The sequence below is a fragment of the Solenopsis invicta genome, chromosome 9 (assembly GCF_016802725.1).
Source record: "Solenopsis invicta isolate M01_SB chromosome 9, UNIL_Sinv_3.0, whole genome shotgun sequence".
Lineage (NCBI taxonomy): Eukaryota > Metazoa > Arthropoda > Insecta > Hymenoptera > Formicidae > Solenopsis > Solenopsis invicta.
This window is the reverse complement of record NC_052672.1, coordinates 4998598-5022790: the sequence shown is the minus strand read 5'-3', so window position 1 is coordinate 5022790 and position 24193 is coordinate 4998598. Positions and strand designations below refer to the sequence as shown.

At 38.0% G+C, this 24193-nt stretch overlaps 1 protein-coding gene across 3 annotated transcripts in view; it reads left to right on the top strand.

Annotated features, from left to right (window-relative positions):
* LOC105196172 (serine/threonine-protein kinase 26) overlaps nucleotides 1-24193 on the top strand; it is a 151693-nt gene that overhangs the window by 40695 nt on the left and 86805 nt on the right. The window contains exons 1-2 of one of the 3 annotated variants that reach the window (XM_026136788.2): nucleotides 2761-4625; nucleotides 21214-21517. The exons of 1 other annotated variant lie outside the window; for it this stretch is intronic. In XM_026136788.2, the coding sequence (XP_025992573.1) occupies nucleotides 21344-21517 (174 nt within the window). In that variant the 5' untranslated portion in view covers nucleotides 2761-4625; nucleotides 21214-21343. Of the gene's footprint in view, nucleotides 1-2760; nucleotides 4626-20594; nucleotides 21518-24193 lie in introns of those variants that run through there. One more of the 3 variants, XM_011161955.3, reaches the window with a different exon arrangement.

Sequence of the window (24193 nt, the reverse complement as noted above, 5' to 3'; positions counted from 1 at the left end):
TGTATCTTCAAAATTCAAAGAAATAGTGCAGAAGTTTGGAAATTTATATGTATTTTCTTATTTTATCAAATTAACGTTTATAGCTTGTCGACATAGGTATAATGCGGACTCATCAGTGAATGTTTAACGAATCCAGACCGAGATAAATTCATTGAGGAAAATAAGTAAGGGAGAGTCGCCAAATGTATATCACTTAAATTATTTATTAAATTATTTTCCGTTTGACACTGATTTATATGCAAATTAACATTAAAAATTATTGGTCGATGTTTCAGTTATCTATTTTTATAATAATGTTTGATCTTTAACAAATTAATTTATAAAACTTTTAGCAACAAGCTGCAAAAGGAACAATTGTTTGTCGGCAACCGATTGTTTAAATCACGTCTATGAACCTTTGAAATTTGAATTAAAATTAGAATTTATGAATTTAAATAATTAAAAATGTAAGGAGGCATTAACTAATATGTTTGTTACAATTGATCGACAAAGAATTAAGTATTTTATAATTAAAAAATAATAGGAACATGATAATGTCGAAATAATAAATAAAACTGACGCGAATATGTTTTTGCAATTGGCCTATTTTTATTCGGATCAATTATTAGTTTTACTATTATTATTTATCAGTCTTATTAATACCATCTATTGTAATAAAATTTGTGTCAAAATTAATCACCATTGATGGAAATTGATATTAGGCGACGTATTCAGCAGCAATTCTCCCCTATTTATTCGAATTTAGCAGGCATTTATGCATGGATGCAGAATTGCATGAAATTAGACGGTGTGCAACGGGGACTACTCATCATGGTTGTACCTCCTTGACATCGATCGATCTCCCGTCTGTCGATTCATCCGTTGAACTTCCTCGGCTGCCTTTAATGCACCGTAAGATCCTCCGCTGCACTTGAAAACCGGTTTTTCGTGCTTGATTCACGGAGCGAGGTTACTCTTCAACCAACCACCGTCGCTCCAGAATTTCATTCTGATGTGTTTTTTCCGCATTCTCTGTCTCGCGCCGGATAAAAACGATGAGTTGAAAATTCTACGCCGATATATGTATATATATTTTTTTTTTATTTTTATTCACTACACCGCTATCTGCACCGACAGGTGGTCTTCTTTCGAAACTGCGCTATCTTTTATTCGCGAGAAGTCGTCCTGTGGGAAGAAAGACGTCTGAGTTGTCGTAGAAGTGTATCCTCCGAGATTGTAATCCTCGAGCACTTCGCTTTATGCGGATCAATGATGCAAGACTCTTCTAGCAAATCTTTTATATATTTCCCTTTTCTATTTTTTGAAATTTATTTTATATACGCAGAAAAAGATTTTGCCCAAGTATCTAAAAATTTAGCTGGATATGCAAATCTGAAACGAAAATAATTTCGTTAGATCATGAGAATAATTATGTAAATTATGTATCATATATTTTATAATTATTTCAACGATTCAACAAAATTATTTTCAAATCTGTATCCAAATTTCTGTATCCAAATTTTTACCTTTTATACCTCAGTGAAATTGTTACTTCCGTGTACTTGATTTTTTTCTACACAATTGAAATAACATAAAAATATGAATTGAAACACTTTTTATAATGAACAATTAAGGATATATTTAATATCTATATTATAACTGGGAATGTATAATATTTAATTCGATGTATTATGATCGAGGTTATTGTCGAAGCTCGATGAGTAGTGCAGAAACCGGATAAATTCCAGCCGAGCTTTATTTCCCAAACTTATTTCGCGCCAAAGCCTATGGGATGGCTGCACTTTGGCGTCATCAATCCCTCGCATTTTCCATTGCGTCGTGCAGCCACCCAAGAATCCTCGCGGTGTCGTTTTGACGCGCGCCCCGAGGAAATTGTCAAGCTCTGACGACTGATATGGATTTCGTTCTCCTTACTTTGCACCGCCTATCTCGACGGCTTCTAATTTATCTTCCTCGTCGTTCTCGACAGCGCGCAAAAACCGATGGCTTCGCGACGTTGCGCTGCTCGACCTCGTGGCTCTTGCGAACAAATTTCGCAGTTATCGCATTTTTAACGAAGTTATCTAAAAGTTGCAATCTGATAAAATATCAATCGTATTTCTCGGAATACTTGAAGTTTCTCCAAGAAAACATTGTTCTGCAATATGTCGTTGCCTTGTTAATGCGATAACTTTTTTTTTTAAACAATAGTACCCGTATTTATTATAGAAATTATTTTAGGATTAAGTGCAAATAATTAAAAACATTTTGTTTTTACGCAATTAGTTTTTTTTAGCTTGGCTTCTTGTATACGTAATTTCGTCCTCCCGAATTCCATTTTGCGATAAATTGGTCGAAATGTATTATTAACTTTATTTACTGACACTCTGTTTTCCTGCACTATTTATCTAAAATTTAATTTTCTTGCGGTCACGCTCGTAACATTTGCTCTCTGGCACATTAGCTTTAGTTTTTCGCCTTTTACCACTCTCTTTCGTCTCTATGGTGCCGTTATGAACTTTTCTGGACGGAAAGAGACTCCTTGTTTGTGAGTTTATGTCCTCGAGCCTTTTTTAGCAAGTTACTTTGCATTAAGAAATGCATAACGTTGTCGGATTTTAAAAGTTTGAGTAATAGTCGCTGCAAGCGTTGTTCAGATATTAAATTTGTCACTTTTTATACTCGTAATACTTTTATTTATGTAGGTATATATTTGTGCACAATTTTATGCATTTTTTCCCACTAAACTTGCGCATTAAACTTTATTTATTTGCATACACTTTATGTGTTATTTGCATTTTTATATTTACCCTTTCATATTATGTTTATAAAAGCGGTTTTCTTTCTACTGTTTTTTCCATATGATTTAGTAGTTAAACAATGAAATTTAAGCTTATCTTTTTTCTAAATCTGTAGCGCGTGTAATGAATTTTAAGTTGTTCCCTCTTTAACGTCTTGATCTCTTCGTTGTTCTCGTTAATCATCTTTTGTAAAATTCAATCGTCGTGAAAATTATTTTTTAGCTTTGAAAATCATATTGCAAGCTCAGTTTAAATAAATAATTTTGGACATTACAATCGACGCATTTTCTTGAGAATTACTAAATTGAGAATAAGAATATAAAAAGCTTTAATGTTTTGGTTATACAGTACGAGCTAAAAGTCATCGAAATTCAAAAAACTGAAGACTTCTCTAGGCTTATTCTTTTTCTTTCTAATCAACAACAAAAAATTTTGGTCGCGAATGCCCGAATTTTGGCTCTAAAATAAGTTTCAAAGAAGAAAACAATGACAAATTTAATTTATAATAGTTTTTACAGCGAAAATTACTATATTTTGCTGCAGTTTTAAATAAATAAATTTTAAACGAGTAAGTGGAGCTAAATGAATTTTTTGCACGAATATTTATTATAGTTTTGTTAGTGTATATGTACAAACTTTGATTTACTTGGTAATGTTACTTTCTCATCAAATTTGCAAATAAATATAATACAATGTTAGTATAAAAATTTTATATATATATATATATATTATTAATATATATCAATATATAAATAATATATAATATTATTAGTATCAGTACTATAAAACGCAATTTTACATAAAGAAAACAAAAGTAAACGAAAAATTAAATAACTTTTAAAGCAATAAATGAATTGTACTTAAATTATACACAGATACTTGTAATATTAGAATATTCTGTGAAATTTTTATATTTTTGGAAATGTTTTGAGATACGACCCATACATCCTTAAGTAGAAAGTGCACCAAGAATTTATAATATTATTATAATATCCAAACCGTTCTTAAACTAACGACTTTATTTAAATTATGAAGATTAAAATCATTAAAATGTATAAATAATCTATGATTGTAATAATATTCTGTATTTACACATTTTACTGTTAAATTATTATTTTATCACCGAATCATTTTTGTAAATTGTAAAAAAATAAGGTTTTGCTATTTTACTACAATTTTATCGTCTCAAGTATCAGGCATTTCTTCCGTCAGGCCGCACCCTCATGTTATCTTATACATAGCCAACGTCATGTCCTCGCCATCCAGCCATCCACGTCGAAAAATCCGTACCAACCCGCTCAGCCACGAATTTTGATTTATCTGCTTCGCCGTCGCGACCTTCATGCTCTCGGTACATCGGCCCCGTGCGTTTTCCACCCTCCGTCCCCGCCATTTTCCATCCTTTCGAGTGAGAAAACATAGATAGAGGAAAGGAGGGAGGGAGAGAGAGAGAAGAGGGGATGTTTTTTGCCGAACAAAGTAATTCCACCAGCAGACACCCCCACCAGTTTGTCGGTCGCGTGGTGATACACGTATCCCTCCCTCTCTGTCGATAATCGCCGACGCAGTGGGGATGCATTCGGGGGTGGCGACGGCGGCGACTAGGGGCGGCAGGCCGGATGGTTGGCTGGCCGCTAAGGGGTTGCGTCGCCGCGCCGCCGTTGTCGTTTCTTGTAGATTCGGTCTCCCCGAAAGAGGGAAGCGCTCAGTCGACGCGCGACCACCCTGCACGCGACACTTGCATCGTATCGTTGCTGCTATCCCCGCAAGTCGTGCGAGAAGCGTCTGTCACCCTCGATCGAAGGGGCGCGTGATACCGCGTGAGCAACAAAAAGAACGTGAGAGGTAATTGGGGAGCACTGTGCCCGTGATTCAATTGGTCTTGTTAACTCGATAGGATGTGCCGGGAAATATTGATCCCCCAGAAATGTAAAATATTAGAAAATTGTTTAATAATTTTAATATTATGTACACACAACATTAAACTTATCATTATTTAATGATAAGTTAAGTATACGTACAGTTGTTCATTAGTATTGACAAGAAGCGAATTTAATCTTTCTGAAAACGAAATCGAGGACAAAAGTAGGAAAATATTCTAACGCTACGTATGCATATTCGTATGCACACAGATATCAATATCAATATTTGAATAATTATTAAAATTATGATCCGATATTCGATGAAAAGGATTTATTATATGTTCCGGCTCATCCGATACACATTTATTATTCTCTATTTGAAACCTCTTGTGTCTGATGGATGGAGATTAACAATTCATATGTACATATTGCTAATTTACATACGGCTTTTTGTTATGCAAATGCGTTATGCGGTATGAGTCACTCTTACGGTCGCTACGTGATATTGCGAGTTACGGCTAATCGTAGATGGGAGTTTCTTCATTATGCTGGTTCACCCTCGACCGATCATGCAACGATGGAAACGCGAAAAATTACGACGGGCGTGTGCGATCACTTTTCCGACTAAAGCTAAGAAGCAACTTTTCCTCGCTATACAAAAGTACAGAACTTTTCGCAAAATTTCCTGTCGCATTTTCCGATCATTATATCCGAAATGAATTTTCCCAAGATATAGCTTCTTTCTTAAAATTAGAATTTCACTTATTGTTTTTGGAATTAATTAGAGAGCAACATTTTATCTGTTTCTCGTAAAATTTTATCAAATTGCTATTATTATGCGTTAATTTGAATGTTCGCCAAATTGTCGCTATTTTGTATTCATATCAATAAATACGTTGTAATTGTTGAAAAGATTACTTTAACCCTTTCCGCTTGATAAAATCTCTGAACTTTAATTGCACGAAAGTTTTCTTTTTTTTTCCATTCATTATGACGAATTCACGGCCACCGTTCTCGTGTCAGAAATCATCGGATCCAGCACGTAATGTCAAGAACCGTTCCGTGTCCCGTAAGCTTGCACGAGGGTAAAGCGTAATAGAGCAAAGGGGTATCCTAACTATATCGGTACCGATTTCCGCGACTTGTTGAGATGGGCGTCGCGTGACGCGATCGTTTCTTGCTTTCAGCGCGCGTCTGCTCCCGGCAGAGATATCTCTGTTCGCATTGGAATGAGACGATTTCCTCGAGCGACTTTCGATCCGGAGACCATTTTTCGTACGACCGTCTATGGAAATTTAACGAAAGGACGATGCGTAAAACGGCACGATTTTGTCTCCCGGAGTGGCAAATAAAAACGGTATAGTTTTTATAGTTTTTGAGCTGCTGATTCTAACGTTTAAAAATTTTTATTTGTTTGGAAAGTATGTATGAAAATAAGTATATGAAGTTATTAAATATATAGGTACGCTGAAACAAATGGGAAGAGCGATCTTGTTGAAAGTATAGATGTGAAAATAATTATGTGGAAAATAAATATGGAAGAAGGATTTGGTAATATAGTTACCAAATATTTTTTTTAGTGCAATACAATTATTTCAACATAATTATTTTCATATCTGTATTTTTAGCAAAATTGTTCCTTCCATATCTTTCAGTGTAAGAAGCTGTCATGAGAATGATACGTTAATGACAGTGTAAAACTGTAGCAAAGTAAACATTATTAAGCAAAAATTGATCGATATGTGAGTAACGCAAATTAATAAGTGAAAAAGAACTTACTCAGGCAAAGTGAATTTTTGCTCTTAGAAATATTTTTTTGCGTCAATTTTACACACAGTTACTATTAGTAAAAAATTTCACAATGAAATACAAAATAATCTAGGAGAAAGTTCTTGAAAGATGCGATAAACACCAATACTCGCAAGTATCGTAGTCAAGATTTAAAGCAATCCTCATCGATAATGCCTTTGCTTTTAGATATTAATAATTTTTTTTCTGTTTTTCAATCAAGCAGAATATGAATTATTGTAAATTATGATGTCGTACTGGCAGGAAAACACGAATTAATACGTTTGTAAAACTCAGTAATAATAATTTACTATACTATACGTTTAATAGCTTCATATACTGATTTTAATACTTTCCCGACAAGCTCCGACTAAAATCTTTTAAAGATCATCATTACATTCAGCTAAAAAAAAAAAAGACGAAAAAGTATTTTTACTCGTCACTCCGAGAGCCAAAATCGGCGTATTTATATCCGCACTGGCACTTTGATCCTAATTTCTGAAACAAAAGAAAAATACTCAATTATACGTACCTGTTGAATCACGATATTAATAATTCAACGAAATTAAATTGTAGATATTAATCGAGGGAAAAGTCTCAAGCAGCACGTGTAACGTCATTGTTACGCGTTTTAATAACCGACGTTACTGATATTTTCATAAATGTCCGACGCGGACAGGGATAACGGGATGAAGCGGCAGTAGAAACACCCAGCCGGCATTGTCGGACGACTGGCGCAGCAAGTGAATTACGTAGGAAATTGCGCGATACCGTTTTGCAAATTGAATTTTCAAGCAGACACGATGCGCCGCGGTGTCTGTAAGCGGGCAGGCCCCCGGTTACAGGCAGACCCGGACAAGTTCGGATAAAGTGGCTTTAGCACGGCGTTTCCTTTGTCTCGTCGTCGTGCCGACTCTCCGGCCACGGGGAACGCCTTTCCTTCCACCTACAAAGATTTACGGTGTCTATGGGGAAGAACTTTGATAATGCTCGCGCCGGAGTGTTATATAGGGTTGGGGATTTCTCGCAGGCCCGTCTAGCGTTTTCCTCGAATGAAGTAGAAACGCACGAACCACGCGGAAGCGAAAGAAGTATTGCCAGGAGACTCGGAGCTTCCGCGATATCATCCTGGGGGGAAAAAAAACGGAGAAATAGCACGTGGCAGTTTTACTGCCAAGCTCTTAACGTGAGCGTCAGTTCTTACCAGGTGGAAATAAAAGACCGTCTCGCCAATTATCGGCCATTTTTTGTCGTTCTCATCATGATTTCGCAATTACGATTTTATCTCTTCGAATAACTAATTTCATGTAAAAGAGTATAGCAAGAGAATCTCTATTAATAGAGACGTTTAATGTAAAAAAAAGAGAAACGAAAAGATTTTATCGTTATGACCAGTTTGATCGCGGGTTCAATTTGTTTTCAGTTTATATATTTTTCTTTCAGATAAAAAGCAAATGATGTTGGACGGATACCTGTTCAATACACTTATGCGTCTAATACATCGTGGGCTACTTTACGAGATCATAAATTGTCCAACAGATTATAAAATTGTTGCGCGGCTATCGCGGCCGCATGTAATTTACCCGTTGGGCAACTAACGCTAATAAGTGGATAGCGCGACGTTAATTCCGTCGCGGAAGAGTACCGCGCGAAACTGGTTGCGGTACTGACATTAGAGTATTCGCGCAGTAGTACGGGTTTTGCATTTTTCAGCGCGGGTCCCCCGAGTGCTTGCGATTTCGAAGAATTAATTACACGGCTAACTTTCAAGCCGCTTCGCGCACTACGTGTGCGGTACGTGCGGGCCGCGAGATGTCCATCGACACGGAATCTACACTCGAGTTAGATTGAAATCCGATCTCAGCTTTCCCAATTTAATGACCTGGATTTTTGAGCGAAGCGATGAATCGCAACGCGTAATGCAAGAGACATATTGACGTAGCGAGATAAGAATAAATGTTTTGCTTCGCAGGGAAAAGTTTTCGCGTTGTTGAACGGATTGGCGCGACAGATCGAAACTTACACGTAAAACGTAGTTCGTTAACCCTGAAATCGTAAACCGATGACGCGCTTGACAACGATGTACGCGGACACTGCAGGCGAATTTCTCCGTCGAATGACCAAGAAATTAATTAAAGTTGACAAGAAAAAAAATTTTTACTCGTATGTTTTCATTCAGTTCGTGTAACTAAAAAAATGATTAAGACACTCGTCTCGGAAAGTTGGGAGATCCCGAATTCGATACTTGGCCTAGGTGTTATTTTCTCGCAACAAAAATTCTTCACGTTGTTTGCAGGAAGGAAATAACGGATGCTGGTTAGCATAATTATTATTAAATTGATTAGCAATTTAGTATCGTAATATTACTATTCTTGTTCAATTGACTTGCTGAATAGATTTTTTTTTTAATTAGTAATGTTTCGCATATTGATCTATAGTCTCTTATTTATTTAACCAAAAAGTATCTTCGTAATTTTTAATAGCAATAAATTATTTTAGTCGCTAGTTCTCCGAGCGTTTAGTATTAGCTTACATTCCAAATAGTTTATGGTTTTAGGATTAATGAGTAGGGGGGTAATTACTTAATATTGTGAGACAGTATCTCCGAATTCATTATGAAATCTTTACGAAATCCCCATGTAAAATCATCTGTAATAAGTTCTGAAATAATCAAATCAAATCGTATAAAATTAGATGAAATCAAGTCTATCAATCTATGGGACAACGTTTTAGCTAACTTCCTCGGAATATCATTACGAATATACTCTAAACTCTTATATATATTGTACACATGTATATAGTCTCTCTCAGAATTCACGTAACAACGGTGCATCTTCGATGCAATCTTCGAAGTAATTCTGCAAAATCTGATTTTCCTTAAGTGCGTTCGTGCGTGCGTGCGTGCGCGTGCGTGCGTGCGTGCGTGCGTGCGTGCAAGCGGCGCGGTAGTTTCGATCGTTGCTTTTCGTGCGTGGAGAGTTTCTTTACCCATTAGAGACACGCGAGCTCGATTAAATATCCGGCAACGCAGGCAACTACCTAGAAATTGGCTCGAGGGCTATTTTCAAAATTTTCTTTTACCTCACTCTGGCCCTCGATTTTTCTCTTTTTTCTTTCCTGTGCTTTTTCCGGAGCTCATTGACCCCACGTTTGTTTCCCTTGCTCGAAAGGTACATCCTCGCGCAAGTAGGGAAATGGCATTAGTCGTTGTAAACCAAAAGGCGAGTTATTAATCAAGCGGTTACTAATATAGACTGATCTAATAATCATCTGCTTCGAGACGCAAAGTGAATTATACGAGAGCATAACCGCGTCATCGCGCAGTTCCGTATGCCCACGGCTTTTGGAATTGACGCGAGTTTTCCAGATACCGCAACTCGGAAAACTTTATTAATCATATAACTTGCACGCAGCTCGTCGTTGATTAATCGCGTTATCGGAGAAACTTTATGCGGCAGCAGCACAAATGGGTAAAATATCGAGATATCGTTGATACGCGCGATATTATTTGTTCCACTTTATTGTATAAAAAAAAAAAAGATAATTCACTCTGTTTAATCTATATCGCGTAGTAAAACAACGTCTACTTCGACGTGTATCGTGTCCGAAGCGCCTTCCACTTTTGTTTTTGTTTATCGCGTGATATCACTTATTCACTACCGCAGCTTCTTACTCGCCGGCTTTATCGTGTGTTTGCGAAGAACACATTTGCCGGAATATCCAGTCATCGATCCCTCGTTGACGGCGAATGTACTCTGTCGTATTTTTAGACGGCGCTTCAGGCAGGTGGTAGATGCTGGAGACGAGTCTATTTCCGAATACTTCGAATTCCGTGGATACGTCGGATAGCTGACAGTCGGGCAGCTAGATGAACGTCACTCTCCGGCGCATTAGACGGTTATTTCCGTTGATGAAATTATCGATTGTCATTTCTGCCAGTCTCGTTAAGTCGTTCAGTCGTCTGCGAAATGCATAAATTAGATCGGTCGCATTGGCCGCGCGGTTAACTGCTACGTGAAATTTGAAAAACTGTCGATTGCAACCTGCTATAATTACGTGCGCCAAATCTTTAATTATTCAGAATCCTCTTTTACAAAATGCTTCAATCTATTTTATTAATCTTTTCCAATTCGGCTTATTCGGCTGCCAATAATGGAAAAAAAAATTATATGTATGTATGTATTCTGTAAATAATGAATTAGCAGATGTATAATTACATTTGCAAATTAGGTGACTATTCACTCTGTTTACGCTGCCTTCGTGTTTATCTCGATATGCCCGCCTCGCTATTTCGATATGCGCCACACGTCCGTGCATCCTGTACATAATACGTCACGTTCGCGATTTGACAATAGAATGAACAAGTCACCGTGGACAAACGTGCGAAGTGCATACATTGTCCTATCGAAGTCACATATTCGCTTATGATCCCTCGTTGGAAATTCTACTCGTCGTGAGGATTCTCGAAGCGTCACGTTTATTTCGAAGCGTCATTCAGTTATCACTTACAAAACACGAATGCGAATTGGATGTAAGATCGCACGCGAGGCACAATTCATTCAATTATATAATCAACATATTTTATCAAAATACAGTTTGTGCTCAACGATGCGTCGCAGTCTGCGCTTGGCGCGCAGATTAATGAGTACCGATCGCGTCCGAATATAGAATTTAATTGTCTGCGAACGCCATTATCGAAATTAATCTAGTTGACTCTTGGTTGCGTTCAACCGCTGACCAAAACGTTTTATTAAAATTTTAATCATTTTCCGTTACCGAACACGTTACGTTTACCACTTAAACGTATGTTTTTATTATTATTATTATTATTGTGAATCGCTTTGAATTTGTTAAATTTCCAGTTCATTAATGCCCGCCGGCTAAAGCTTTATTAGTCGGTGAAGATAAAACGTAATTGTAAACGAAACGCACGTCCATCATCGGATAAAATACCGCCAGTTGGCTTAAAGACTTGTGTGTCACATCTCTCAAAACGGTATCAGAAATATAAAAATTTCATAAATTGTTCCATTATTATTACTTTTGAGTATCTTGCACAAGATTTGCGACTAAAGTTTTAGTTGCAATAGTTATAAAATAGTTTATTGAAGTACACTCATGGAATTTGATTCTATCCATGGGAAAATTTTCCAAACTAAGAAATCGCTGTCTTTCTACATTACAGTTCATGATTAACGTAATGACCAATAAGCTCTAGTCGTTACATTAATCATAAACTGCGAGTACGTAGAAAGTGGTGACTTCTCAGTTTAGAAAATTTTCCCATGGACAGAATCAAATTCCATAGGTGTACATTAATTGCACATACATGTAAAACTTGTATATAGTTGTCACTTTTATAGCTGCTACTGTGAACTTTTCTCTGGGGAAATAAAGAATAGAAACCTAAGGAGCCTACAGTTTGTAAATTTCGAAAACCTTTAGTTGGTATTATATAGCCAATGTATCCTTAGCGTGGGTTCTCTAGATTGGTAATATATTGCTGAATGTGAATCAATAGTGGTTCCATTCGCAACACTGTTAATCTGCGCTGACATTTCGTCTAGCTGGAAGATTTACTTCGGGTAGTTTACCCATTGGCAACGGTGTATTGGATATTACGGGTTGCTGGCGGGGTTCCAAAAATGTCGGCGCGTTATGAATTTCGACGCGAACGGAAACGTATGTACAGGTGCAAAAGCTTGCGTCTGAGTGCCGTTTAATGGAGAACCGAGAGCTCGGCGGGTATCCCGCGGCGAACGACAAGTTTAAATGAATCTGTCTGTTGCAAACAATGTACTCCCCGATGTATGTTTGTGTGCGTGCGTGCGTGCGCGCACGTGTCTCTCTCTCTCTCTCTCTCCCTCTTTCTCGATGATACTCGGAGAGTTTGCCACCGCGGATTTCTATGGGCCAGTTTTCCATGAATCCTATCGGCGCGCGACAGTCAGTCGCGAATGCGTCAGACAATGCGCTCTCGTAGCCGCGCGACGGCTGTCAGGATACCGTCCGCGGTTGTGTCGGATATGTCGGGGAGCGGTGAAATTACTTTTTCGAGCGAGAGAACGCGATATCTCTATATTATGTCGTCGCAATACCATAGACTTTCAGGGCCGAACCCTCCGAAGGTAGAAAGGTAGAACGGCAGCAGCTGTTCTCAGCTCTTCGCGTAATATACATTTTTTGAAAATCGAGCTTAATGACGTGTATAAACGTACGTATCAACTCCCTCGCTTGCTCGCGCGGCAACATGGGCGAAACGGCGAGCAATTAGCGGCAGATTCTGCTGCTGCGTTCAAATATTAGTCCGCATACGGTGATTGCTCATGAGAGCAACCTTAATTAGTGCGCCTAATACTCTGAATTTCGTACAGAAAAAAAAAAAATGGGAAAGCTTTTTCGCCTCTGCTTCCATCGAATACGATATTGCTAATCGCGCAGCAGGGACCCACATTCAATTCAATTCTTTATCGTGGCTATTAGAACTTTTTTTATTTCACGCAATGTTTGTTGGCACTTCCGACAATTATCGGGCGGTCTCGTCGCGATGGCCGCTGCAGTATTTAAAAAAAAAAAAAAAAAAAAAATGGTAGTAAAAGCAGTACGATTCCCGTAACGCCAACGGCGATTGTCGCGCTTTGTTCCGGTCGTCGACGTCGTTCAGGCCAAACGCTTTTTTTTTTCCGCGCGCCGCGAAAGTTCGATAAAGGTGGACATCGCGTACACGTGCAGTGTCGGCGCGACTATATAGTCTACATCCATATTGGTCCTCCCCGGGGATACACATGCACCGTCGGCGTTATACGTATTCCCGCACGTGTGCGCGTACGGTTATATAACGCGCGCTTCGCGAGAGACAACGGGAATATACGGATTTTGCTGGCTGCGTCCGGAATGTACGACTACTAGGATTGGATGGCTGCGTATTTTTTTTTTTTTCGTCCAGTTGAAAATTTAGCGCATCAATAGGATTAAACAATCTTCGCTCCGACGCGTCTGAAAGCAGCTGTGTAACGAGCAGTTTGTAAACAGTTAGAAACCCGCGAGCGCAATTGGACGATTGTACAACTAGGGACTTACACGTCAGGCGAGCGTAACTGTTTCATTTCTGCGAAGTAGACGCGACGAAGATGGACAATGAGCGAAATCATCTGTTCGGACGATCGTTACCGCGAGGAATCCAGTTAGCTTGCTTCGCCGTCGCGTAATTATGGTAAATTAATGAGGAGTGGATTAACGACATTGATGCATCGAGATCTCAAATAGCGACGAGATGGATAGCCTATAACATGACCGATCGGAATTTCCTGTACGCGAGGAAGGAGGGAAGAAGAAAATGGAGTCGCTAGATTCATGATCCGTTTTGATACGACAGCTTCATCTTTTCTTGCCCGACGTGGTCGTAAATCGTTTCTGTGGCGAGTTTTCAATATCTTCATGCGCTACACCACTGTAATATCTTCTTGTCCAATGTGTCGTAAATCAAACACGAGTCGTTCTCATCATTCGTCGCGTGTGAAGCGAAATATCATTCAGGCTCAGTTTTTTCTTTTTTTTTTTTAAGATTAGATCCTGCAGTAAATTTTCTGGGTTTTATTGGATTTTTTCGGATTTTATGTGTTTTTTATGTTTTATAGTCGATTAATGATTGACAAACTTTGCTGTTTAATTGATAATTCTATTATGAATTTATTTTAATTTAATTCCTTTTATTTAATTCATTTATTATTATAATAGATGTTTATATTCTATGCCAAATCACCAGTCTTTGAACTCGCCATTGTTTATTTTTTTAACAAAAAATTTTATCATGTAGGAGATCTTAAAATGTTCGTTACGTGTAGTAGATTTTTTTGTAAATTTGTTTAAAAAAATCAAGTTTTTAAGTATAATTAATATTTGAAGCAGGATGAAAATTAAGACAAAAATAAATTAAACAATTTTTTAAATTTTTTAAAAAATAAAAGAATCCATTAGATGGATTTTATTGAGTTGCACTCACCTCGTCCTTGGACGGAATGTTTCTCAAAGAAAACGCTAGTTTGAATTTTTTCGCGAGTATTGCGAGCAAGAAACAAATAAGAGGTCATGTTATAATTTGCACTCTCGCCTATGTATTCGTAATATTACGTAACATTAGAGAAGCAAACTTTTCAGCACGAACACTCTAAGTCCGAATCAGTGGATAATTCTGATCATTAGCCCTAATTATGCCATTGGTAATCCGTGATTATGTGAACTGAAAAATCAATAAATTTATTGTGTATTTATTAATGATTATTGCGTATTTATTAATATTCACGAGGATATTTATTAATACACTGATCAATAAATACTTTTCAATGATTATCAGCAACTTTTATTGATTTTTAGGTTAAAATAATCACTGATTTATCAGTGTCAAGTATGTCACTGGTAATCCAGTGATTATTCACTGACTCAGATTTAGAGAAAGGTTTCTTACCGAAGTGTCTCAAAATTTAGCTAGATATTTGAAAATAATTTTGTTGGGTCACGAAAATAATTGCCCATTAAAACTGCAAAAAGTTTTGACAATTTGGCAACCAATTTGAGCTGAACGTTTGAACGTTCTACACAGTTATTTTGATGGTCTAAAATTATTTTCAAATTTGTATCTAGGTAAATTAAATGATATAATCAATATACTCCTGTCACACATTTAAATTAAGAAATGATCTACACTAGTCAAAGTAGATCTTAAAGTTCAAATAATAATATCTTAGATGAATTTATACACATTTACTATTTCTACCAAATTGCGCGCCGCACGTTCGTCGGTCTTAAAACGCAGCTGTTAAGCAGAATCAGAAAAGACATTACAAATTTAAATTTTTCGAATTTGAAACACTTGTTCTTCCCGTGAAAATCGAATCCGGCTTTGTTATTAAAATACATTATTTACGGAATTCTGAAACTTTAACGAAATCATGCTCGCCGAGACATATCATTTCGGCAATGAGATGCGAATCAAGCGAGATGGAAATCCCGCGAAATTGAAAGTCATGCAAACGCGAAAAGCGGTGGAGTAGCGTAATGCCGAGAGGAGCCGAGGGAGTATTTCTTGCCGAAATATTTGTCTGAGCTCGTTGTCCTTGCCGCTGCCGGTGCACGAGCAAGAAACTCGCCTGATTTCGTTTCTGCAAAACAACGAAATGCGCAGCGGAAACATTACGCGCTCGGCTTTACGAACTGGAACCCCGACCTTCGCCCAAATTCTTCGTCGACGTCCTATCGTCGCGAATAAGGACTGCGCCGCTCGCTCGCTCGCTCGAGGGCAATGCAGTTAATGGAAAATCCTGCGAAACGGCGTTTCCCAAAGTGAATCAACAAACCCGACGAACTCTTTCCGTTACAAAATCTACGATCACCTAGAGCTATCTTGTTTCCGTATTACGAAATAAATTTTTTTTTTTAACAAAAAAAAGATGTTTCTAGCCGGAAGTCGCTTAACAGTTTGGTATTCGGGGAAGATCGGCAATCAACTCGCAGTCATCAATATTTTTTTAGTACATGAAAGGTGAGAAGGTATCGAATGAACGGAAACAGGAAAAAAAAAATGGATATATTTGGCTCTCTCGTTTCATTTGCCATGGGCGATTGCCGCGCGACGTGCGCGCGTATCGATAAATTTAAATCTTTTTTCCTACAGCCGATTTCAGTTCGGTTAATTGGAAAAGTTACCGCGATTGAATCCCGACGACGACCGATGCACGAACGAAAACGCACCCGATGATCGCGGCCAATAATCTCTGTTGTTTTTTTCTTCCCTCTTCTCAACGATTAAGCCAGCAATCTCCGCCTTTTTAAATGGCACAGTCGGCTCGGTGCTCTACAATTTGAAATCGGTTAATGATAACTATCCAACTTGAATTTCTTTCGCTGTGATTTCCGACGGGGTAACGCGGTTTAACGCGGCTGTCCTGTTAAGTTGGAAACGTTTTCGATTACCGAGATTACATTTCGCACAATTTCTTTTGTCATTGCATTAATATCCTTGTACTATTTATCGCTCGCTCGACAGTAAATTGACCGGCCGTTTCCAGACGATAAAACACGACGATGGATTAAACGGCGCGGCGACAACGGCATCGATTATGTAACCGGATTTACCAGAATTGTACGGCAGACGCATATATATATCTTTAACTATCCGTTAGAAATTTCCGTTCTCGGTTAAAGAATTTATTGCCCGACGCCATACGCTGCGTGGCTTTCCCGGCACGGAATCGCGGGGCGTCGATGTTCTTAACGAAGTGCGCGAAGCAAACATCGGCGGTGATTGCAGCAGCAGCAGCAGCAGCAGCAGCAGCGACGTGCAGGAGGCGACCGGGGATTCACGCGCGACCCAATTCGATTACAAGGCGATGCTCTTGGTCGTAATTATTACCGTGGCGCTAACCGCGTTACGTCGCGCGCGTTAGACCGAGGGGCCCCACCTGCCGCGAGACATCCGGCCAATCCTGCGTCGGCCAATCAGCCCGACCGAGTTCGAATAACTATTCCAATTAACAGTAAATACGTACGGTACATCGAGCCAACGAGTCTAGCGAGGAGGACATTTCGTTGTAATGGCTTCTCTCGTAGGCGACGTTACGATCGTCTGCGTTGTACCGTTTACGTCATTAGCTCCTCCGATAAATATTATTCATATTGACAGCCTCATCCAGAGAGATCGACAGCCGACGCGTCACCCACTTTGCTTCAATGCACTGTAACGATGCTCGCGTACTTCGATGCATTTTCTTATTCGCGTTTGTCAGTCGAGGATTAAAAATGCCTTCAGTTAATTTGTTGCGAATCGCACGTTTTTATAATCGCTCGTTATGCATTCGGATCTTGATTAATTTTGTGCGACCACGCGAGAGAAAGGATACGACGAAACGTGAATGTGAAACTACTACTTTTGGTACCGCATGTTTGTTTATTGCACAGCGCGACGACGACGATGCAGGCTGAAATGTTTTTGAAGATTAATTTATTTAGAAAATTGTACGACGGAAATGTGAGTAATATGTCTCTGCGATATTTAAAAAAGTCCGAGACCGAGGATTACTCGCGCACGATTTAACCGTGGCAAACGTGGTCGTGACAAAGTCACGTAGTAACACAAACGGCAAGAATAGAGCTCGTATATCAGATCGAAGGGTGGAGAGAAAGAGAAACGAAGCTGAAACGGTGCTTTATAACAATTTATCGGCGGCGGTGTCTCAGATCGCCGTGTAACGGAAGGTTAACATCCCTCGCAACGCGTGTCCATTATAAACGATGTTTATAATGAAAATCATGGTTTGTGGATATCCGATCGTACGTAACGCAAACCGAAGAGAAAGAGAGATGGTTGCCGCATTAAAAGGTGATCGACAGAGGGGGGGAGGGGGAGAGCCAATAGAGGGAAAGAAGAGGGGAGAAGAGATGAATAGCCGCAGTTCGCTGCACCTGACTATTTATAACAAATCGATAGGTGCCGGCAGCCGGTGCGTTATTCCTCGCGTGCAGTATTTTTCTTATTCGCGAGGCTCTCGTGTTTCGAATGCGTTTTTAAACGCGGCCTCAGACGTAGCGAGCATTTCCGATATATTCCGTTTGCGATTCGATATCGTCAACGATGGTTTCTTCATCCGTCCATCGTGATCTTTCGATTATTCAATCGAAATGTTTTTAATTTGTATTTTTTTTTTCTTTTTTTTTCTTTGAAATCGCATCAGAGAATGCGCAAGAGAGATCTATTGTGCCCAGCGATCCAGGAACGTGATATAATTTAACCGCGATGACTCACCGTGTCAGTTCCGATGTTGTAAAAAGCTGCACTTAAGTGTCCACGTTATCGTCGCGGTGCATTAGTCATCGAAGGCCACTAGCGAGGATAAATAATCATTTTACGCTAATTACGTTAATTGACCGCTATTACCGTTGACCGTAAAATTCTTTATAGGCTTTATTCGCACACATTGCTACACTGGCATCGTGTTCCTAGATATTTTATAATACGAGTAGTAATAACAGTCTTTTCGAACGCGTGCACAGTGCGAAAAGTTCATAAGTCGTAGGCGATGTAAGTTCGCTGTGCATAATGCATGTCGGAAAGGCAACAGTCATTACGAGCGAAAGAGAATGCTCCGCATACAAAGACGGATATACTCCGTCGATATTAGCGGCGAGAATCCTTCATCGTCTCGTTCGAAGCCCGGTTCGCGGCACCGTAAACAATCACGCGATAGCAACTGCTGCATCTCTGCGGTTTTGCCGTTGTCTACCATTACGCGGTGAGTTCGCCCAACGAAATTAACGGGAGAAAGTCCGAGCAGCTTTTTCGTTCATTCGATTGCGCTTCGCTACACCAGCGCGCGGTTTCCTGCGGAGGATGCTCGCAAGCCGCGCGGTATCCTCGCGGTGCACCGAGTTGGTCCGCGGCCGGTGGAATGAAATTAGTCTTTCTTCGCGAAGTGGTAAATCGTCTTTTGTGTGTGTGTGTGTGTGTGTGTGTGTGTGTGTGTGTGTGTGTGTGTGTGTGTGTTTGAGCCAGACAAAAGTCGAGCAAAGTTTTTTTTGGAGCTTCAGTGTTGAAGCTGATGCACAATTTATTACACTGCGCGATCATTTCACAATTTTTACGCGTCTCGACTGGACTATTTTTTTTAAAACGTTATTAATCTTTGAAAAACGATGGAACATGGTTCTCTTTAAATTTCTTGAACTGAAAAGTCACTCCAAGTAATAATGAAAATACTGTCAGTCAAAATGGAGTGAAATTTCATTTTTCAAACGAGAGTGAAATTATTTAGTCTTTATCGGGATTTTGTTCTTCAATTCTAGAAAGAGTGACACATTTTACTCTAATGGAGAATTTCAATATTCTATTAGAGCGAGAATTCAGTGTTCTATAAGAGAAAGAATATTTCACAAAATGATTTGACGCTTCCGAGCCCACTTCATGGTATATTTATTAAGCGCGGAGAAATATAATGTTAACCCATACGTCAGACATAATACTTTTCAAGCGTTCTATTAAGATAACCACAAAGTAGCTTGGAAGCATGAAATTGTGAAAGTGCACTGAGAGAAATATTTGGTGAGATCAATCAAAATTTAGTCACTATTTATTTGAATAGTCATCAAATGAATTTTATAGTTATAATTATTGAATATGTAATTGTGTTTTGATCAAACAATTATTTTTATACAACTTGTTATCATATATTTCATTAAATGTAACTAAGTTTTTGGTACCAGTAATTACAAAATTCACTTGATCACTATTTAACTAAATCTCACCAAAATCTTTCTCTCAGTGTGATGTTATTAAGGGAATAGGCAATTATTACATAATATTAATAACATTAATACTTGAAATATATGGTACGCATAACGTATACTATAATATGTCGAGTAAATTTTTCTCGAGAGGACATTTTGGAACGTAAAACCTTAAAACATATATATACGCGAGCATTTTTTACTGGGTCATCAAGTTCCGTGCAAAATTACAAATACGTTAAAGAAAGACATGAATTTCGATTTATTACATTTTGTTAAACCATGGTAGAAATTTCATGCATTTTTCACTAGTTGCTAGACAGTTTTGTTATTTGTGTCTAATAACTGTGAAGTAAAACTACTGAGGATTCCAATCAATATTTAACGCCTTGCTTTTGCGCACAAAAGATGCGCAAAATCTGAACCTGTTTACTGAACAAAAATCGAACAATAAATTTATTATTTAATTGATTAACAAACGAGCTGGAAAACTTAGTCTAAGCTGTCTACTAAACAATAAACTGGGCAGGTATCTAGAGATATTTTTAATAGAAAAAAAAACTGCTCAACCACTGTATAAAACTCTATCAAGTTTTTGCTCATTTCCTACTATAATTGTAGGAAATATTGTTACAATTGAGAATACAGTAACGTTAGACAGTTAACTGGATTGAGACCTAGGAAAACTGCATGTATTTCTGCTAAGGATGTTTTCAATAGAAAGTTTTTCGTGTCCTTTCAATTCCTATACAAGTATATTGAAAGGATACGAATTTCTATACAAGTATTCTTAACAATTTCTATACAAGTATTATACGCATGTATATACTAGTATATAAATTGACTTATTGTATCTTTGGTTTGAAATTCATTGCTTTTAAATTTTTTTTTTTTTTTTTTTTTATTCTACGGTTGAATCTTTTTAGCGATATAATTCTGATTGTAAAATTTATAGAATAAATTTACCACGTACGTCGTTTGTGTGCGTATGCTCACCAAGCCTCGGTTCTGACGCTAACGAGATGATTTCACACCTTTTTAAATTGGACCGAAATTTAAAGCGCCAACAATTTTATTTTAAAAATAAGAGTGAAGCTCTACACTTTTTGCCTTAGAGTGAATGAGTGAATCACTCTACTGGGCTATTTTTCAAAATCGTATTATAATAATTAAACTATACGTGTACTATAGATCTTTCTCAGTACGGTTTTGAAACGCAGCGAAACCTGAAGCGAATGTTTACTCCAGCTGGCCAGTGACTCCATGATTAGAATGAAAATTGCACTTTAAAAAATGCAGATAGCCACGAATTCGCGAAAACAGATGTTTAAGATAAGCGAAATTCTTTTCAGTAAAACTCTTTCGAGAAAATCTTATACACTTCTCGAAGATATTCTCCGATTCACCAAGAGTTATAAAAAGTTTGAAGGTCTCTCCATCCATCAGGCGCATGATTTTCTCACGTTTGTTGCTGAATGTCGCGACGAATCGAACGCACGGTATTTTAGCTCGGCCAGCCAGTCGAAGTGGACGATTCGAGTCATGCGGCGAAACGAGGAGTAGTGAGATCGGCGCATTTTCGAAAGACTGTCTTACTCGTACGTTCCGCGTGCTCACGGTGCGCGGTAGGCATTCGACATGTTCGCCGCGATGGTGCTGCACAAGCATAACAAGCACAACAACGGGAACCACTCGAATCATCACGCGAGCAACAACAACTCCACTACCAACTCCACCAGCAATCACCTCAACAATAACAACAACATCAACAACAACGTCAACAATGTGAACCAGGCGTTCAGCACGAGGGCGGTAAGTGGAGAATTGTAATTTCGTCGAAATTTTGTATCCGACGTCCCTTAATTCGTTCGGATTTCTCATTAAAATATAATATCTTTGAAAGAGAATTGCGCAAAGGGAATTATGCTAAGGGAAAGTTTCGTATCAAATAATTCAGGCACCACTTGTAATTTTCAACGAGAAAGTTGGAACTTATTTGAATTTCACAAAATATATATATATGCATATGTATGTCTCACCGTTTGATATATTCGTTTGAGGCAAAGAGGCAGGCCCGCTTTTCAATTCGATCAAGTACTTCTTTGACGGCGCATTTCTATACTGGAGATTATTTACGCGAGAAGCAGCCGCCAGTCGCGAGTCGTTAGATGCAAATTTTGCGTCTTCCAACGGGACCATATTTCTCAGATAGAATCGTCCCGTGGGCTACCGGCTTTCGCATGGGCTTCGCTAAGATTTAGAAGGATTTTTATCAGCCGAGCGAAAAGGCTCGGCGCGGGGGATGTTCCTTTCGGTCGGGCGAGAGGACACGGAGAAAAGAAAATTTTTCCGCTCGGAGGGAAATCGCGTTTACGGCGCAAAAGGTGAATCTTATCTCTCGCGTTGCAGAAACGATCCCGAGAAAAACGCGACGATTTCGCTGACATCGCGGACGATTCTACGGAACGTGGCAATGGTCGCAAATTTAGTTTTATCCAAATATTTTTTTTTTTTTCCTTTTATTTTGTCGTTCTTTCACTCAATTTGCCCTCAGCTCATCCGTGATATTCATCTTTCTGATTTCGTCAAAAATAGCTACGCGCGAGAAATCCTCTGTATGTCACGTAAATCGTTCCTTTCTTTATTGCTCCTTTCGTAGAAGATTTTTTGTAGAATAATCTCCCCATTATAGAAAGATATTAAAATGTATGGGCCGGAATAATGTTGAGTAAAAATTTTCATTAGGCAGTAATCCTCATTTAATTTGAGACAGTTATGTCGGAAGACTCGACGGGAGTGATAAATTGGAAACTGAAAATTTAAACTCGATTGTAAACGCGCCGCTATGGTTAAATATAAATGCCACCGCGCACACTGTGCCACTCGACGTAGCACACGGAGGATTATATCGGTTTAATATTTTAGACTCTCTCCACGAATCTTCTATTTCATGCGGTTCGTTAAAGTGGCGCAAGGTATTTCAGTTTCAATTTCCCAGGATACACTCGACTGAAAGATTGGAAATCGAGAATTCAGCGAGCGGTTGATATCGAAACATTTCGAAACATGGTCACGGAAATCGGCACGTATATAACGCGATGTGACAGAATTTGTTTTATAGAAGCGGTAAAGCATGGCGAGAGCTCCAACGGGAGATGGGATTCGTCCTATTACGCGAAATCTATTTTTTGAAAGCTGATATTGATTTTCGGTATTTATATTCTTGCACAGTCGCTGTTGGATCTTCCGTTCAACTGAATGAAAACTGTTTCCACGGAAATTGTTTCTTGTATTTCGGATTTTTATTTTTTTTTTAAGGGAAAAATATTGAAGTAATTAAGATGCAATTTTTGTAGAGATATTTATTTTGTAGAAATATTTATTGATTTTTGTAGATTGTGATGGTATTTTTTTATTATCGCGGACCATCCGTGGATGGTGTATGATATTAAATTGAGGACTGATTCCTTCTGTAGAAATGATTGAGATTCACTGATTAATCTGAAACATAAAAACAAAAAATCTTTTCATTTTATATGAATTCGTATACATTGATGAATTACAACCAATATTAAAACTGAAAATTGATAAAATGACGGCCAAAGAATATTTTTAGCTTATTTGAATTTATGAAAGACTTTTGTCAATATTTCGTTTTTAATATTGGTTGTAATTCAATTAACGTGTACATAGTCATATAAATTAAGAAAATATTTTGTTTTTATGTTTCAGTAAATCAGTAGTTTTTAATTACTTCCGCAGAAGAGAGTTTTAGTAAAGTTTCATGTAAAAAGATTTAATACATCTTGTATTCTGACAAATAGAGTTTGATAATAATAATCAAGCTTTGGTGAAATTTTAAAAATGTTTATTAAATTTTAATAAAATATTTAGTGAATATAACCAAATAATTAGTAAAATTTAGTAACTAGGTTAATAGTAATCAAACATAATAATAGTAACCAATTAATTAATAAGTATTACTAATTTGATTATATTAATTAAATACACAAAAAATTAGTATTAAATAATTTATTTTTTCATACATAAGCAAGAATATAAATCTTGGAATCTTTTTTCAAATTCAACAGGACAAAATAAAATTTTATCATTTTTACAATTTTCCCGAAATGAAATAGTAAATATCTAGCAATATAAGATCTCCCTTCGAGATATCTGCTTATTCCCGACTTTGGCCATTTCCAAATTAACGGTCGGGGTTTATTTTTCTGCGGCGCGATCTGCATCTTGTTTGCCGTTCTACAGTTTATTTTTTGAGTAGGAGGTAGAGAACGAATGAGTTAATTGCATCTGTCGGTCTACCCTTACTCAAGCCAAGTTGGAACTCTGAGAGGGTTGTATGCAAATGAAGTAGCGAGATTAAGTCCTTTGTGCTATTCGAGCCTGATAACGATCATGTTAAAGGATTCGCTATAAATTAACAACTAGATTAAACCGTTCATCGCCTTTACAATCTTTCGTAGTTGT